Source organism: Molossus molossus, unplaced genomic scaffold (assembly GCF_014108415.1).
Source record: "Molossus molossus isolate mMolMol1 unplaced genomic scaffold, mMolMol1.p scaffold_m16_p_4, whole genome shotgun sequence".
In the NCBI taxonomy this organism is placed as follows: domain Eukaryota; kingdom Metazoa; phylum Chordata; class Mammalia; order Chiroptera; family Molossidae; genus Molossus; species Molossus molossus.
In genome coordinates, this window is record NW_023425377.1 from 41,025,965 (window position 1) to 41,043,173 (window position 17,209).

At 48.7% G+C, this 17,209-nt stretch overlaps 1 protein-coding gene across 1 annotated transcript in view; it reads left to right on the forward strand.

Moving 5' to 3' along the window:
• The window catches only part of FSTL4 (follistatin like 4), a 400,034-nt gene that overhangs the window by 185,799 nt on the left and 197,026 nt on the right, over positions 1-17,209 (forward strand). Inside the window, exon 4 of the mRNA XM_036240329.1 lies at positions 13,319-13,567. Within this exon, the coding sequence (XP_036096222.1) occupies positions 13,319-13,567 (249 nt within the window). The remainder of the gene's footprint in view (positions 1-13,318; positions 13,568-17,209) is intronic.

The window sequence follows — 17,209 nt, forward strand, 5'->3', positions numbered from 1 at the left end:
TCTTCACACTCTTATGTGTCTTCCTGCACTGCCATGTAAACGTCCTGAGGACAGTATCCTAGTCTGCTTTGTGTCCCCAGCACCTAGAATGGGGTCTGGCACACAGGAGGTGCTCCAGACATATTTGTTGGGTGAATCGGTGGGGAGAGCTGGCAGGCAGGCCCTCCCAAAGTGCCTCGTTGTCACCATGCACCCTGGTCTCTGCCTGGCTCTCACACAGACCCAGATTCGGCAGCCACATCCAAGGCACTTGGGTGGTCTCGGCAATGAGGGAGTTGAGGCGGGTCAGACACCCTGTCCCGGGACCACCTTGGGCATGTTTGAGAGCATGCGTTGTCTTGGGAGGGTGGGGGAGCACTGGGACCATCACCTGCAGCTCCTGGGTGTCACACCGACGTGTCTACACACCTCTGTACACACAATGCTCTTCTAAAGGCGAGTCCTCAGCTTTAGGTCTTTAAAAAACCTGACCATGGCCCTGGCCAGGTGGTTCAGAGGTTGGAGCATCGTCCCATACACCAAAATGCTGTGGTTCGATTCCTGTTCAGGGCACATACCTAGGTTGTGGGTTCGATCCCCAGCACAGGAGGCAACTGATCGAGGTTTCTCTGTCACATCAATGCTTTTCTTTCTCTCTCTCTCCCTTCCTCTCTCTAAAATCAGTAAACATATCCTCAGGTGAGGATTTAAAAAGAAAAAACCTGACATGACCCAGGATATGGGCTGCAGCTCCCTGGTGGATTTATATGCTGCACAGGAAATAAAGCCTATAATCCAGCTGTGTCTGCTGACGGATGGGCACTTGGTACGTCTGTGTGCGGAAGGTGGAGACCGCTGCTGTGCCGGGCTGGGGTTCTCATCGGCACTCACGGTGGGTGGCTGGCTCTTGACACCATGCATGCCTTCTGCGTCACGTCCCATGGTTCTCGACCTGCGTAGGGCCTTGCTGACTATTTGGGCCTCCTTAGAGCCAAGAAGTCACCTCATTGTGGCTTTATAGTGGGGTGGGGTGAGGCAGTCATTTACTGGGGGACCTGCAAGAGGAGGCCTGGACAGTACTGCTGCTGAGACCTGGAGTGGGGACCTCCCAAGGCCATGTAAGGGGAAGGGGCTCTCCTCAGTACTTAAGCCGAGGACAAGTTCTCAGAAATGGTGAACTGGGCAAACACGCCTATAGGCGATTAACATCCCAACGTGGAAAGCTACCAGGCCTCCTCTCCTGTGCAATTCAGGGCACAGTCCCTGAGAGGAGAGCAAGCCCTGGTTTACTCTGTGCCAAGGAACCAGTTAGGAGTTGTCTGTGCTCGGGTGTGGTCAGTGGTGGCAGAGGCTTCCCGCTCCGGTGAAGGAAGAGGTCCCACCACCTCCGCCTGGTCCCGCCGCTGGGACTGCACAGACCTGGCCTGGACATGGCTCACTCCACCACCCACCTGCGCTCGAGTAGGCACTCCCCGGTCTGTGGCGCCCGGTTCGAGAGTCCTTGCCTGAATTGCAGAGGGAGTCTTTAGCACTGACTGATACAGATGGACTTGTTTCTCCTGCTGCCATAACTTTCATGTAACAATTCCCGTTTCTGACCGTGTTCAGCAAATTTAATTAGTGTTGAAAAGCGGCTTATTTGGTATGATGATCAGTTTCTAACCTGGGTAAATGACTTTATGACTATAAATTAAACACATTATATCTTTTTCATGCATCATGATTGTCCTCATAAATACTGGAGGCAGTTGCTGGCGGTCTCACTTGGTTACCTTTCCCATTACTGTTTTATCGTCATCCCGGTAGGAGTGGGAACTCATCCTGTTTGAGTAACAAGGAGGAAGTGGTGGCAAGGGGCTTGTTTAACGAGGACACCGCCGCTTGCCAGCGCTCTGTGGTGGCCGGATCCCGCCCGTGGCCGTGTGGGGCGGCCCCAGCCCGTGGCCTGCAGGCGCGAGGCTTTAACACAACTTTACCTTCATTGAAAATAATTAGGAATCAATTGTTTGCCAACAGCTGATCACATGTCAGAGAGAACCTGAGTGTTTTGACAACTTCCACAAGCCCTGGTGGGCGTTTTCTTAACACAAAGGCCTCAGTCACACCTGCAAACGAATCACACGTGGGCATTAGAGGCCCGACACACAGTGCTGCTGTCCGGAGGCCTCAAGGTGATGGGGCTCGCTGGGACAGGGGCTTCTCGCCGTCCGAAGCCAGCCGGCTTTCCTGAGTGCCGAGGCTGGGTTTGGTGGTCTCTGAAGCCCCTTCCTCTCTGCCACTCCAAGGTCCAGTCCCCTTGACTGCACAGGCCCACCTCCAGGCTCGCGTCTCCCTTCATGCTGCCTCCTTCCCGCGGTCCTCCTGCCCCACTGGAGGCACCCCTCAACCTGTGGGCCGCGGCCACTTTGGGGGTCGAACGACCCTTTCACAGGGGCCGCCTAAGACATAACAGTAGCAAAATTACAGTTATAAAGTAACAAGGAAAATAATTTTCTGGCTGGGGGTCACCACGGCGTCGGGAAGGGTGAGCCACAGGTGCACCCTCAGCTGTGCTCACAGCCGAGCTCGTGCCCAGAGCTGTCCTTCCACCCCTCTGCCTGTCCTCCCGGCCAGCACGCCTGCCTCTGTGCACTGGGAGCATCTCCCGGGGCAGCGGGAGGCCCCAAACTGACTGCGTGGGTCCCCGTCATTTCCTGAGTAGTGACTATTATTTCTGTTGCTGCTGCTCTGGTTACAAAACTGCACAGGTTTTGGGTGGTCTGTTTCAACCTTACTTTTTCCATTTGCTCTGTTACTTTTCTTTTTGTTTGTTAATCCTTACCCGAGGATATTTTTTTTCATTAACTCTTCGATAGAGTGGAAGGGAGGGAGTGGGGAGAGAGAGAGAGAGAAACATTGATGTGAGAGACACACATCGATTGGTTGCCTCCCTCCCGATTCTGACCAGGGCTGGGGATGGAACCTACAACCCAGGTACGTGCCCTTGACTGGGAGTCGAACCTGTGAACCTTCAGTCCTCGGACTGATGCTCTAACCACTGAGAAAACTGACTAGGGCTGCTCTGTTACTTTTATTGTGTACAGCATACAAGAGTTTTCAGGAACACATATATTGTGTTATGCAGAAATGTTTATACTCAGTGAACATAAACCCCTAGCAGAATTCAATAGTATGCTATTAGTTTTTCTTTACTACGTATGTCTCCCAGGCTTCAAAAACTACTGCTCTAAACCAGCTCGGGCAAATGGAGTGAGTACTAGAGCCTTCTAAAAGACTCCACCATTGCAGACTTCACAATTTTATTCCTAAGGTGACTGTACATCTGAGTAAAATCCCAATCCAACTTTCCACTGTTGTCCCAGCAGTCATTGATCACATTCTCTTTCACACTCCAGTGTGTCCTGATTTGGGACAATCCACTATACAGGCAGCAGGTGGATGGCTCACCTGCCCATCACTATCTGAGCACCTGCTCTGGACCTGGCTCTGTGAGAATGAAGGAAACACAAAGGTGAGTGAGGTTGTTCCCAGCCCCCAAGAACTCAGGAATGGAAGATCAGGGCAAGGAGGGGAAGGGAACCACTGGACAATACAAAGTGATCAGGGTCACACATAGGTTTCCTCTGCCTTCTGCTGTGGGGATCACGGGGAAGGAGGACAGATGAATCAAAGGAGCCCCACAGGTTTCTTGGGGGAAAGGGCAAGAAGAGCAGCTGATCAATGATGTAAGAACAACCAGTCAGCCCTGGCTGGTTTGGCTGGCTGGTTTAGAGCATCGGCCTGTGGACCACAGAGGCCTGGGTTCGGTTCCCGCTAAGGGCACGTACCTCGGCTGCGGTTTGTCCCCGGCCCTGGTTGGGTCGTGTGGGTGGCAAACCAGTCGATGTGTCTCTAGCCACATCAGTGTTTCTCTCTCTTCCTCCCTCCCGTACTCCACCCCGCCCCACACACTCTATCTGAAGATAAATGCAAAAAAAACAAAAAAGTCCTCGGGTGAGGATAAAAACAAAAATAAACAATCAGCTACACAGAGGCAGGTAGGTTTTTTCCCCTTTAAAACAATGTTTTAATTTGTGTTTCTACATGTTCAGGAAGCTGATGTGGTAAAAATTAATATGGGGAAAATGCATACACTTTTTGACTCTTACTTCTTCAGTAGTTATGAGAAAACCTGCCCAGCCTGGTGAATCTTGTAATATGTAGAGATAAAAATGTCTACAGAGGAATAATATTCTCCACAATTTACCAGTTGTAAAACATAAATTGAAATACATTACTTCCCTGCTTAAAACCCTTCATGGGGTGATCACTGTTCTCAGAATAAAATCCACACCTTTTCCCATGGCCCACAAGCTCTGCCCTTCGTCCGTACCCACAACTCCCGGTGGTCCCACAGCGAAGGCAGCCTCTCCTCTCGACCCCCAGGGCTCCAGGCCATCTCCAAGCACAGCAGGTATTTTGGATAAGATGCTTCTGAAGGCCACGGAGATACTGGATACCCTCCTGATGGGAACCCCGTGCAGAGAACGCCTCGGCAGTCTGCACACCCCACTGTCCACTGCACCAAGTCCTCTCACCTTGCACAGCGTGTGTTCCTGACACGTCTCTCACCTGAAGCTGTTTGTGTGCAGACTCTGGCTTATGCACACACCACATGGGGGCCCTCCTGGAGCTCAGCACCTTCAGGGTCAACATTCTGAAGGTGCTGCTTCATCGTCCCGGCATCTTTGATAGTGGCCTACCACGGCCGTCCATTCTTGTTAAAAATTATATCGGTTTCACTCTTGTCCTTTTGAGAGACAGTCTGTGACTGTAAGGTACACAGCACAACAGTCCTAACAGACACCTGAAGACCCTCCTAGCCACACCCTGTCAGCCCTGGCAGTGATCAGAGGAAGAGGCTCGAGACCCACCATCACGATGAGCAACTCGAAGGCAGGTTTCATTGGTGGTTTCCTCGGGGGCTCCACCAACCCTGCTGGTGCTAGTGCTGTGGGTGATGGGGGAGCCCCTAGGGTCACAAGGGTGGGCTGAACTGGCGGTGGCGGTCCAGGACTTTGGGCCAAGTACTGAGGTGGTGGTCCTTGCTTCCACCCTGGTTGGGGGAGTGGTCATCCTCGCCTCCCGCCTGGCCAGGGGAGGGGAGGTGTTTGCTTCCCAGCTGGGTAGGGGAGTGGTGGTTGGTCACTTCCTGGCTGGGTAGGGGAGTGGTGGTCTCTTCCCTGCTGGGTAGGGGAGTGGTGGTTGGTCACTTCCCGGCTGGGTAGGGGAGTAGTGGTCTCCACTTCCTGGCTGGGTAGGGGAGTGGTGGTCATCGCTTCCCATCTGGCTGGGGGAGTTTTGTTCTTAGATTCTTGGCTGGATGGGGTAGTGCTCATACTGGCTTCCTGGATGACTAGTGGGATATGCTTCTTCCTCACAAGCTGGTAGGGTGAAGGAGTAGGCACCCTTGACCCCAGGCTGGCTGGGGAAATGGCTGGGTTTCTGTCACTCTTCCCTGATGCCTGAACCCCTTGGGTTGGCAGAAGGTTGATGTTGGGGTTAGGGAAGGGGCAGGACCTAACCCTAATAGCGCAGCCCTTCATCTTGGGTGGTGGTGTAGCTAAAATTAAATAAGTTCCCATAATACTATCATATTTTTTTCCAGTTACAGATTTCTGTATCTTGTGCTCCTCAAATCCCATATTTCTCATTATTTCTATGACCTGGGGGTCCAGGACCCCCACGGAGGCTCACGGTACAAGCTCAGTTCCTCTGCCTGGCCCATGTTGGGCCAGTGGTCCTTTATTATATCTTCTAAGGTTGGTCTCTCATCAGGGTCAAGGGTCAATAATTTTTTCAAAAGTTCTTGACATTTTAGGGATAAAGACTGTGGGACAGGGAACCATCCACTCAATATATTGTACTTGTGTTCTTCAAGGTTCTGCCCCTCAAATGGAATTTTTCTAGTTAACATCTGGTAGAGAACTACCCCCAGGCTCCAGACTTTGACTTTCTCATTGTAGGCTTTGTATTGCAAGATCTCTGGAGCCATGTAGGGAAAGGTACCACAGAAGTTGCACAGTAAAGGTCTCTCCCATGTGATCTGGGCACTAAACCCAAAGTCTGCTAATCTGATATACGTCTCTCTGTCTACCAGTATGTGTTTGGGCTTAAGGTCCCTGTGTACGATGCCCCCTGGTGGCAGTACTGGAGGGCGGATATCACCTGCCGAAGGTGTGTCCGGCTTCCTCCTCGTCATGTGGCCTTGGTCCCTAAAGGATGAAATAAGTCTCCTCCGTTGACGTGCTCCTGGAAGAGATACAGTTTGTCCTCGGTGGTTATCACCTCAAACAAGGACACGATGTTCGGGTGCTGGAAGAGCTGAAGAGAACGGACTTCTTTAAAAGGATTGGAGGAGCCATCTCTTCACCACTTTTACAGCCACCTCTGCGACAGTCAGCGTGTGCTGGGCCAGCCCCACCGGGGCGAAGCTGCCGAGCCGATGGCCTCCAGGAGGATGCAATCGCCTCCATGGACCCCCTGCTGGCAGGGAGGGCTGCCAACTGAGTATACACCGCGGCTCAGAACAATAAAAGAAAACAAAATAAACAAACAAGAAAGAAAAAAGAAAACAAAATTAGAAACAACAACAAAAACAAAAATCAAATTTAAAAAAGAAATAGAAATAAAATAAAGGAAAAAAATCAAAATTAAATAAAATAAACAAATAAAAATAAAATAAACAAAAAATTAAAAACAACAAATAAAATTTAAAAAAGAAACAGAAATAAAAATAAAATAAAGAAAAATAAGAAAAAAATCAGAATTAAAATAAAATGAAAGTGAAAGAAAACAAGCCAACTAGTCCAAGTCCAACAGGTCACCATAAATCAGCTTCCTGGGCTATCACGGACAATAACCTTAGCCCAGCCAGGGCCTCACATAGGACTGGTTGTCAGTCCATCACAATGGCATCTTATAAGGTCAGGAGGTCAGAGCAAGAAAGGACTAATCACAGCTGGGGATAAACCACAGTGGACTGACACTCTAACCACTGAGCAACATCGGCCAGGGTGAAAATTAACTTTTTTATTGCACAAAAATTATATGTTTATTATGGAAAACTAGAAAACACAGGTAAGCACCAAGAAGAAGAAAAATCACCCTTAGTTCTGTCTCCCAGAAATACAAGCTCATTTCTTCTCTCCTTATCCATATTAACAAAAAATGAGTTGATGATAAGTATTGATTTGTAACCTGTATTCATGCAACACTATTTTATGAACATTTTACACATCAGTAAATGTGCTATATCATTATTGAACACATTTTGAAGATTTACTTGATAACCTTTATTGGCCACTTAACTTTGCTATGACCAAGGCTTTGCAGTAACTGTATACACCCAATTTCTCAGAGGCCTTAAAGAGCCATGATTATCCTTTTCTCTCTTGCTGACAATATTAGGATTATTCCTCTGGTTAACTTAATGGTTAAATGTTAACTAATTTACTGGTTAAATATTAACCACTGGATAAAGTAGTTAAAATTATGCCAATTTTTGATGCCACCAGTAGGAGATGAGTATCCATTTCCTATTTGGAGGAATTTAATTTTAATTTCTGAAGGTTCTTTTGGGTTCTTGATCATTTTTATTATGCACATGATGCTAGCATAAAGGAGTAAAAAGATCACAATTCAGGTTATAATCTTAGATTTCTGCCAATATTTTTGGTGTAGGCCTACATAATAACAGAGGTTTTCCTTAGCTAATATAGTTATTGGGGCCTTTTAAAATTTAATTTTTGGCCTTCACTGCATTTGGATTTATCGATCATGGATAGAATTACATCACTTTTACTGCTAGAAGGGGTCTTGTATAATCTGATCTAAACAATTCATTTTATAAATACAGAAACTGAAACCTAGAGAGATTAAAATACTTGTATAAGATGCAGGACAAGAGTCAACATTTATTTTGTTGCTTATTGTGCTCTCAGGCACAATAATAGATGCTTTATAGACACTCTCTTCTAAGCCTTATGATAACCCTGTTGATGAGTGAGGGAATTTAGGCTTAGGGGAGTTAAGTCTTTTGTATAGGATTACTGGGCAGATAGGTAAATGGTGAAGTTAGAACAGATTCTATCTAGCTCTGTCTTCCAGCATTGTAATAAGGTTTTTACATATATTGCCTCATTTAATCCTTACATCAGGCTGTTTTGCAGGTATTATTTCAGATTATCAACCTTCATGAAGCAGGCCCGCAGAGGACTGTCATCTGTTCTTGGGATTTGTCTTACATAGGACAATTAGTTTTCAGGTCTATTTGGGAGCTACTTTTGGAAATGGTACTAGATGTGTGTTTTTTTCAGTTGATAGTTCATAGCCCCTAAGGTCGTAATTTCGGACGTCAGGAAAGCGTAGTAATTGAAGCCACTGTTTGAAATATTAACTGAGGACTTCATTTGCTAATTAGGAAAGGGTGAAGATGAATTGCTGAAAGAGACCTCTTTTCTCCTTCCTTCTCAGAAAGCTACTCTCCTGCTTTACTCTATGGTTTAATGATAATTTTGAAAGAAATGTTATTTTCCTTTGTATTAAGCACCCATTTGTGGAACAGGTACTACATGCCAGGCCTTGAACCAGATGCTTGGGATAGAGAGAGGGGACGCTCAGTCCCTGTTATCAAGTTGCTTACAGTCTAGTGTAGAAGATAGAAAACAAATGCTACCGTATTATGATACTTTAAATGTCATACACTAATACAACGTAGTAACTGCTTAGCAGTACCACATGGGAGACAGAGACTACCACCTAAGGCTGATTAGGAACCTTGCAAAGGTTTCAAAGACACCATGGAAATTGGGAAGGTACTGATATCGGAACTGAGGATAGGCTTTTATGTAAGGAGGAGCCTCAAGAACTTTAGGCATAAGAGTGACATGAGTCTGGGTATCCTGTGGAGAGAAGAACGGGCAGAGGTGAAACACTAGCGAGGACACTTGGGGAGTGACGCGGTGACTGAAGCGGGCAGTGGGAAAGGACAGGTGGATTGGGCAGCCTAGGGAGAATGGAGTCCAGGGTGGCTGTTTCCGCGCCTGGGTGCCTAGGCACATAGTGTTGCTCTTAACAGATCGATGTGGAAGGAACAGGTTCGGAGGACCCTACTCAGGGTCAGTGGTGTTAGGGACTTGGTGGTGTTTACTGGGCTTCCAGGTGGAGATGTCAGCCGGCAATGTGGAGTACTTCTCTGGAGCTCTGAAGAGACTTGGATCGACAGGCAGTTTTAGAAGCATGGGCGATACTGGGCAGTAGAGAGAGAAAAGAGAAGAGGGGCAAAGTCAGAGACAGATGAAGACTAGGCAGAGGAAAGAAAGCCCGCGGTGGAGATGGTGAGCAACAGCCAGAGAGGTGGGGAGAGAGTCGAGTCATGGAATAAGGGGATTTACTAAGGAATGCTCGTATGGTTTTAGTTTGATGAGGCCTAAGATGGATCCAGTTGACTTGGGCGCCTGCGAGATTATCACTGACAGTGAGGAGGCCTAATGCTAGTGAAGAGACTGGCCGTGACTGAGGAAGGAATGGGGAGGCAGATCATGAGCTCAAGTCACTTGACAAGAATGTTGGCTGTGAGGGGGAGACTTTCTTTCTTTCTTTCTTTCTTTCTTTCTTTCTTTCTTTCTTTCTTTCTTTCTTTTTCTTTTTTTTTTTTGTAATCCTCAACCAAGGATATGTTTTTATTGATTTTTTTTAATTAATTTTTTTTTTAGAGAGAGAGAGAAACATCAATGTGAGAGTGAAGCATTGCTCGGTTGCCTCCAGTACATGCCCCAACCAGGAATCAAACCCACAACATAGGTATGTGTCCAGATTGGGAATTGAACCCACAACACTTTGGTGTATGGGATGATGCTCCAACCAACTGAGCCACTTTGCCAGGGCATGGGAGACATTCTTAACATCCATTTAAGTTGATTCTTGCCCTGGCTTGTGGGGCTCAGTTAGTTGGGTGTCATTCCATGGACTGAGAGGTCCCGGTTCAATTCCCGGTCAGGGAACATGCCCGGGTTTCGGGCTCCATCCCCAGTAGGGGTGTGCAGGAGGCAGCTGATCGATGTTTCTCATGTTGATGTTTCTATCTCTCTCTCCCTTCCTATCTCTAAAAAATCAATAAAAACATAGTTTTAAAAAAGTGATCATATTTGCTTAAAACACTTGAGCAGCTTCTAGGATAAAGTCTAATATCCTGAGCATTACCTAATAGTAGGGAGACCATATAATTTAGCATTCAGAGATACTTTTGTGTGAGGAGGGAGCTATTAATAACTCTGCTGGAACAACTGGCATAAATGGGAATTGTGCTGGGCAGACTGAGATGTAATGGTCACCCTGCCTGAGTCCTTCCCTGCATGAGCGGGCTCCTGGCTGACTCTCCAGCTTCGCCTCACACCACTCTTGGTCCTGCTCTTTCCTCTCTGACCATGAAGTCCTTTGTTTCACTTTCGTTTGGCGTGCTCCCTCTTAACATGAGGCCTTATTTAAAATATATATATATATTATTTTATTTGTTTCCATCACCATGTATCCCTCTATATTAGGAGTTCTCAACCTGTGGGTCGGGACCCCTTTGGGGTCGCCTAAGACTATCGGAAAACACATATTTCCGATGGCGATTCATAACAGTAGCAAAATTACAGTTAAGTAGCAACGAAAATAATTTTATGGTTGGGGGTCACCACAAGAGGAGGAACTGTATCAAAGGGTCGCGGCATTAGGAAGGTTGAGAACAACTGCCTCTAAAGGTCACTGCCTGCTGGGCCCCTCCCGGCCCTCTCCATCTCAGCCTCGAGCCTGGGTTTGAGCGGTGGCAAAATCAGAGTTAAGGAGATCAGCTTTTTAAACGGTGTGTTTCTTAAAACCTGAGTGCGCGGCAGCCCCCATGAGGATGCAGGCCCTGGCCCTGTGGGGTCTCCGGAGGCCGAGAGTGGGCAGACACTGTGGGGCAGGAGGATTCAGAGAGGGGCTCTGGGATGGGAGGGGGCAGGAAATGGACCCTGGTGGGGGGGTTGGAGCTGATTCAGGGGGAAAGAGCACAGCCTGGATGGGCAGCACCGTGGAGCAAAGGAGACCAGAGGCTCAAAACCTTGGCTCTGTTGTTTTTCCAAAGGGGGCCATTAGTGGGTGCCCCTCCCATCGCACGCAGTAGTTTATTAAAACAGCGATGCAGTGGCTGTGCTTTGTGTCCTGGCGCTGTACTGGGAAGGAAACAAATGCTGGTATTTTTAGAGCTGTGTTAGCTTCTCCAGGTAGCCGCCAGCGCTTTCCTGGGTAACACGTTTTCCAGGAGAATCGGGCTCATCTAACGCACCTCCAGGCAAAGCAGCCCTGAGCACTGTGGGCGGGGCCGCAGCCCAGAGCGCCCCGCCCGTCAACCTGGAAGGGAAGGTGCGCACTGTGGCTGGTGAAGGCCACGGAGCCTTCAGGGTGACACGCCAGCAATTAGCGGCGTGGGTGAAGGACGCCCACGCGCCCGCTGAGGACCGCACTTTTACACTGCTTGGAGATATTTTGACCTTCTAGTTTATTGTGACAAGAAAAAGTCAATATTTCTTAGCTTGCCAAGGCTGGAGGGATTTAAATGAGTTATTGAATCAAGCAGTTAATCTACCGATAACTGATTCTTTTCCTTTCAAATCTATAATGATGAAAAGCAGACTTAACCAAAAACAAGAGGAGGAAGGTTCTTTTTTTTCCTTAGACATTTTAATCCCATGGGGCAGGAGCTGGGGCTGAATGTTAAATCTTGACTGCCGGGTTCATTCTGTTTGGCTGAGTATTTTGTAGAAATGAAAACTTAAAAGCAAAGACTTCTGTGGCCATAAAATCTGCATTCATGTTTTAATTATTTGTATTTTTTTTAGTTTATCTTAAACTTTTAAAAAATCTTTATTGTTGAAAGTATTACAGATATTCCCTTTTTTCCATTTCCCCCCAATTATCACCCCCTGCCTTCCCACACTGTTGTCTGTATCCATTGGTCGTGCATATATGCATACATGTTCTTTGATTTATCTCTTCCCACCCCTCCCACCCCCCTTCCCTTGGGGTTTGTCAGTCTGTTCCCTACTTCCATGTCTCAGCTTATTTTGTTCATTATATTCCACAAATAAGTGATCATGTGATATTTGTCTTTCTCTGACTGGCTTATTTCACTCAGGATAATACTTTCCAGGTCCCTCGATGTTGTCTCAAAGGATAAGAGATCTTTCTTTCTTACAGCTGCATAGTACTCCATTGTGTATATGTACCACAGCTTTTTTATCCACTCATCTAATGGACACTTGGGCTGTTTTCAGATCTTAGCTATTGTAAATAGCGTTGCTATGAACATGGGGGTACATATATTCTTTCTGATTGGTGTTTCAGGCTTCTTAGGATATATTCTAAGAAGTGAGATCACTGGGTCAAATGGCAGTTCCATTTTTAATTTTTTGAGGAAACACCATACTGTTTTCCATAGTGACTGCACCAGTCTGCATTCCCACCAGCAGTGTACTAGAGTCCCCTTTTCTCCACACCCTTGCCAGCACTTGTTGTTTGATGATTTGTTGATGGCAGCCATTCGGACAGGTGTGGGGTAATACCTCATAGTTGTTTTAATTTTTATTTCTAATGATTAGTGATGTTGAGTATTTTTTCACATGACTTTTGGCCATTTGTTTGTCCAGTTTGGATAAGTGTCTATTCAGGTCCTCTGACTATTTTTTAATTGAATTGTTTCTCTTCCTTTTGTTGAGTTGTATGAATACTTATATATTTTGGATATTAACCCCTTATCTGATGTATCATAGGCAAATATGTTTTTCCAAAGAGTGGGTTCCCTTTTCATTTTGATGCTGGTAATTATTTGTATTTTAATATCCCTTTGTGATTCTCAACTTCCTGTCTGTTGCCATTAATGCCGCATGGCAATCAGCCAGCTTAGAGTGTAATGTGGTAGATGTTCATTTGGCCTTTCACTAAATGTACCCTTTTTAGCATAAACCACTCTACTATCTTCCCTGCCCGCTTTGCCGTCTGAGCTCTGGGCACCACTGCCTAAGATCACGGGCATGTATTGGGCGCAGGGGACACCCAGCAATGTCACAGGGGAGGCCTGAAGCAACACGGCAGCTGCCATTTCCAGGCCTTGGCCTTCCCGCCCACAGCTGCAGCACTGTGCTGTGCAGGACAAGACGCCGCAGTGGAGAAAGGCTGGTGCCACTGCTGCTGATGTTCATCCCAGAGCTGTAATCTCCCCAGAGGGAAACGTCAGCCTTCTGTAGCTGACCCTCCGCGTCTGTTTGCCTGGCAGGGCTCTCCGCCCACGAAGGGCTGCCGGCCTCCTGCGGAAAGACGCTGTGCGGCCGCGGAAGCAGGTGCGCGCTCAGCAGGGAGACGGGGGAGCCCGAGTGCCGGTGCCTGGAGGCCTGCAAACCCAGCTACCTGCCCGTGTGTGGCTCCAACGGGAGGTTTTATGAAAACCACTGTGAGCTCCACCGTGCCGCTTGCCTGCTGGGGAAGAAGATCGTCATCGTCCACAGCAAGGACTGTTTCCTTAGAGGTAGGAAGATGCTTCGTGCTCCTGCGGTTCGGGGTGTGGGGATGGTTCTTGAAATGCCCTTCTGGCCCAGACCCGGGTGTGTGACAGGTTAAGGTGTAAAGGCGGCAGAGAAGGGGGAGGCTGGAGCCTTCGCAGTGTGGCGTAGTGTCATTTCAGAGATGCAGTTATGCTGTGCCACCTGCCCTTGGAGAGGGGCCTCCCTGGGGTCCCTGACTGCTGTGGACATGCCCGGGAGGAAGCAGCCACTAGGCGGTGCCCAGGTCTCTCTCACACATAGGGTGGGCCCTGTCAGGCTGGTGATAGGGCCTACGTTTACCCCTCTGGACAGTCACATGAATCAGGGGACCATGCTGTGCATAGAATGCGGCCAGATGTACTCCAGCACAGTGGGCCCAGCACGGCAGGCTGTCAAACTGGCATGGAGTGGTCGCCGACAGAACAGCACTCCATGCCTGGCCTGGCCAGAATGCCCCTAAGCAAGAGAGGAAGGCCCTGAATGGACAGCAGAACATGTCCGTGGAGTCGGGGCCAAAGGGTTCATGCTCAGGGCTGGGGTTGAGTCAGAAGAGAAGGGCAGTGGCCGCTCCCACTGGAGGGTTAGAGCCCATGGCCAGACCCATTCTTGGCGCGCGGGGCAGGGCCTTGCAGCAGGTAGACAGACGCTCGGTGGCTCGCAAGCTGGAAGATGTGAGGGTGGGAATGCAGACCCCCACGTTGACGTGGCCCGATGAATGGTACATGCCACAGCCTGAGAAATATGTGTGATCCTGAACCAAATGGCCACACATGAATAATTTAGGAAGTGCGAGAAGGCAGAAGCAACATGTGGGCAGATGGGAGTGGGGGTGGGGAGGTGGGAAAGCCCACATGGGGCTGCATGAGGACAGAGACCTGCCTTGGGGGGCTGGGCAGGAAGGGGGAGAGAAGGTTTGGGACGGAGCCGCACTGACAGCAGAGGGCTTCTACATGGAACTGTGGGGGTGCACCCTCACCGGCCCAAGCCCAGGATGGTGTGCTGGGAGCGGTTCCGAGGTGGAGCCGGGTCTGTGGCCCCTGCGGCCTCTGCCCGTGCCTCCTGCACTCACGGAAGGGGCGCCTTCCCACCCTCGCCCACGGGCCACAGCCCGCAGGCGCCCTGGAGCACTCAGGCTCTGGGAAGTCAAGTGTACCCTCTGATGGGAGCCGTCTTGGACACTTTCATGGCTGTGCTTATGGCGCTGATGCTGAAGTGCTTCAGAAATCATGAGGCACGTTATGGAAATGAGCCCAGGAAAAATGTCCCTGGTCTGGGAGCACTGCCCAGCTGCGTGCCTGCCGCGTCCCCAGCAGCCATGAGCTCTAAACACTTGACCGGTTGTTCCAGCTTTATTGGCCATGTTGAATTTTATAGACTGATGTTCCGTCCTCCAGTTTCCAATATCCCCCAAATTGCATCTTTCTGAAGGTTTTTATTTCTGCCTCAGAGTATGCACAGACTCCCTCGCCATCCGTTATTCAGACAGCATTTCTCTCCCATGCGCGGGAAAAACAGCCACCGCAAAAGCCAGGAGGGACGGGGGCAGGGCAAGCAGATCAGGGTTCTGTTCTGTGCTTGATGGACTTTATTCGCCAAATCCTTCCAATTTGTTGAGTTTTCACAGATTTTGTGAGTTCCCGCCCAGGCGGTGTGGCAGGGTCACTGTCCTGAGCTCCCTTCCAGCGGAGAACAGTGCTGCTAAGGCCCCCAGAGGTTGCAGCCTGGCTCTGCCACTTCCCAGCTGTGCGGCCTTGGGTGCACGACTCCACCTCTCTGGGCCTTTTCTCAGCTGCCAAATGGGGCTATTGGCAGTACCCACCTACTCTGTGGAGAAAACACTAAACATGTGCTGGCACATTACAGGTGTTGGTATTCATGACACCTGTGGTCATCACGTATCCAGAGCAGTGAAATGCATAGACCAGAGGGTCCTCAGAGGCAGGAACCAGGGCTCTGCCCAGCAGGGCTTGGGGGCCATATTGGAAAGTGGGTATGGAAGGCACTGAGGGTCAGCCTGATGCTGTCCTGGAGATGCCCTTTCTGCAGGTTTGGCCGGTGGGTCAGGCCCCACAGAGAAGCCTTCACAGCCTCAGGCTCAGGGTCAGCTCCAGACCCTGGCAGGTGGGGGTGGCAGGGGTCTCTTGGAAGAAAGGATGTGTAAAGGACAACTTCCCACAGTGTCCACTCCAAGATGGCAGTGCAATATTTTATTTATACCATATTGAGCTCTTTGATGATTGTTTGTCTTTTGTCCCAAGTTTTCAGGGAGTTATTGATACAGGAAAGTTAAAAACACCCTTTTCTTCCCCATGCAAATGAACATTCTAAAATCATCTATGTTCCATTCTCTAGTCCTGCCAGACTTTACGAAGAGAAGTTATGCGTTATTCTCTGGAGTTTTCTGTGTCTCCGGAAGTCCTTACAGGGAGGAGGGGCAGGTGTGCTGGGGGTTCCCCTGAGCACCGCGTGGGCCGCTCTGCAAGTGAGGACAGGCACCCCTCTCAGCCTCATTTACGGGAGAACTTCTGGTATCAGATTCCAGTTGCCATGGCAATGGGGTGCCTCCTGAACTCAGAATGAAATATCGCATCATTTAGGGATCATTAGCATGTGAGAAAATAAAAATTGAACTCAGAGGCATTACTTCAGTTCACCTTTGCCGCCCTGGCAGCAGCTCCCCTGAAGTCCCAAGCAGGGTCTCTTGCTGAAAATTGGGGATTTGGAGGATGTGGGATGTGTTATCCCTTTCTTGTGGCAAAATTAGAATCACAATTGTCCTCAGTCTCAAAGACTGCCAGCAAATACCAAGGCAGTGGGTGGAATTCTTTGTAATTCGCATTTCTTAAAGAGTTGTTTTAAAAGTTATCGTGACATGGGTCCCTATTTGTGTACTAGTTGGCGTTTTTTAAATTATTTTTCTGACTGTTTTGAATTCACGCTTTATTTCCAACGCTGTTTGAGAAGAGACTGCCTTTCAGCAATTGCTCACCACGCCAGGGTTGTATTATCCCAGGTGATACAATGTCATAGTTGGGCAGTTTTCCAAACAAACCATGAAATTATGGAAGAGGGGAGCCTGTTAGGGGTTCAGTTCCAAAGAGACCTCAGGCTTCTCATGCGTGCTCTTGTGGGTACACGTTGGTACTTCAGATGGGAGTTCCCAGGCTCATGAAATCAGAGGAAATAATTTCCATTTTTGAACAAAAACACCAAACACTACATTATAGGCTCACCAACAAATCTTTTGTTGAGAGTTACTAAACACAGGAATAAAATCCCAACCTTCTGCTGCAAGTTAGCAGAGCAGCTAGATCTTACTGCCAAAGAGACTTCTTTTTTCTTTTCTCGTTGTTGTTACTTTGAGTCTTGTTGATTTAGGAACATAAATGAAGCCCCAGGTCGCCAGGGCATTCCCACACTCGGGAGAGGTACCTCTCCAGCTGCAGACTCAGCTTCTCAAGGTGTGTGAGGTCCTGGCACAGGGCCCTGACGCCACAGGAGTCATAAGGGATTGGGTGTCACTCTTTGGGAGCAGGTCCCTGCAGCAGGGAGGTGCTGGGCCTCAGGGAGCATCATTTGGGTTGAGGGGGAAGGTGGGGACAGGCTCAAGGTCACTGGCTTTAGAT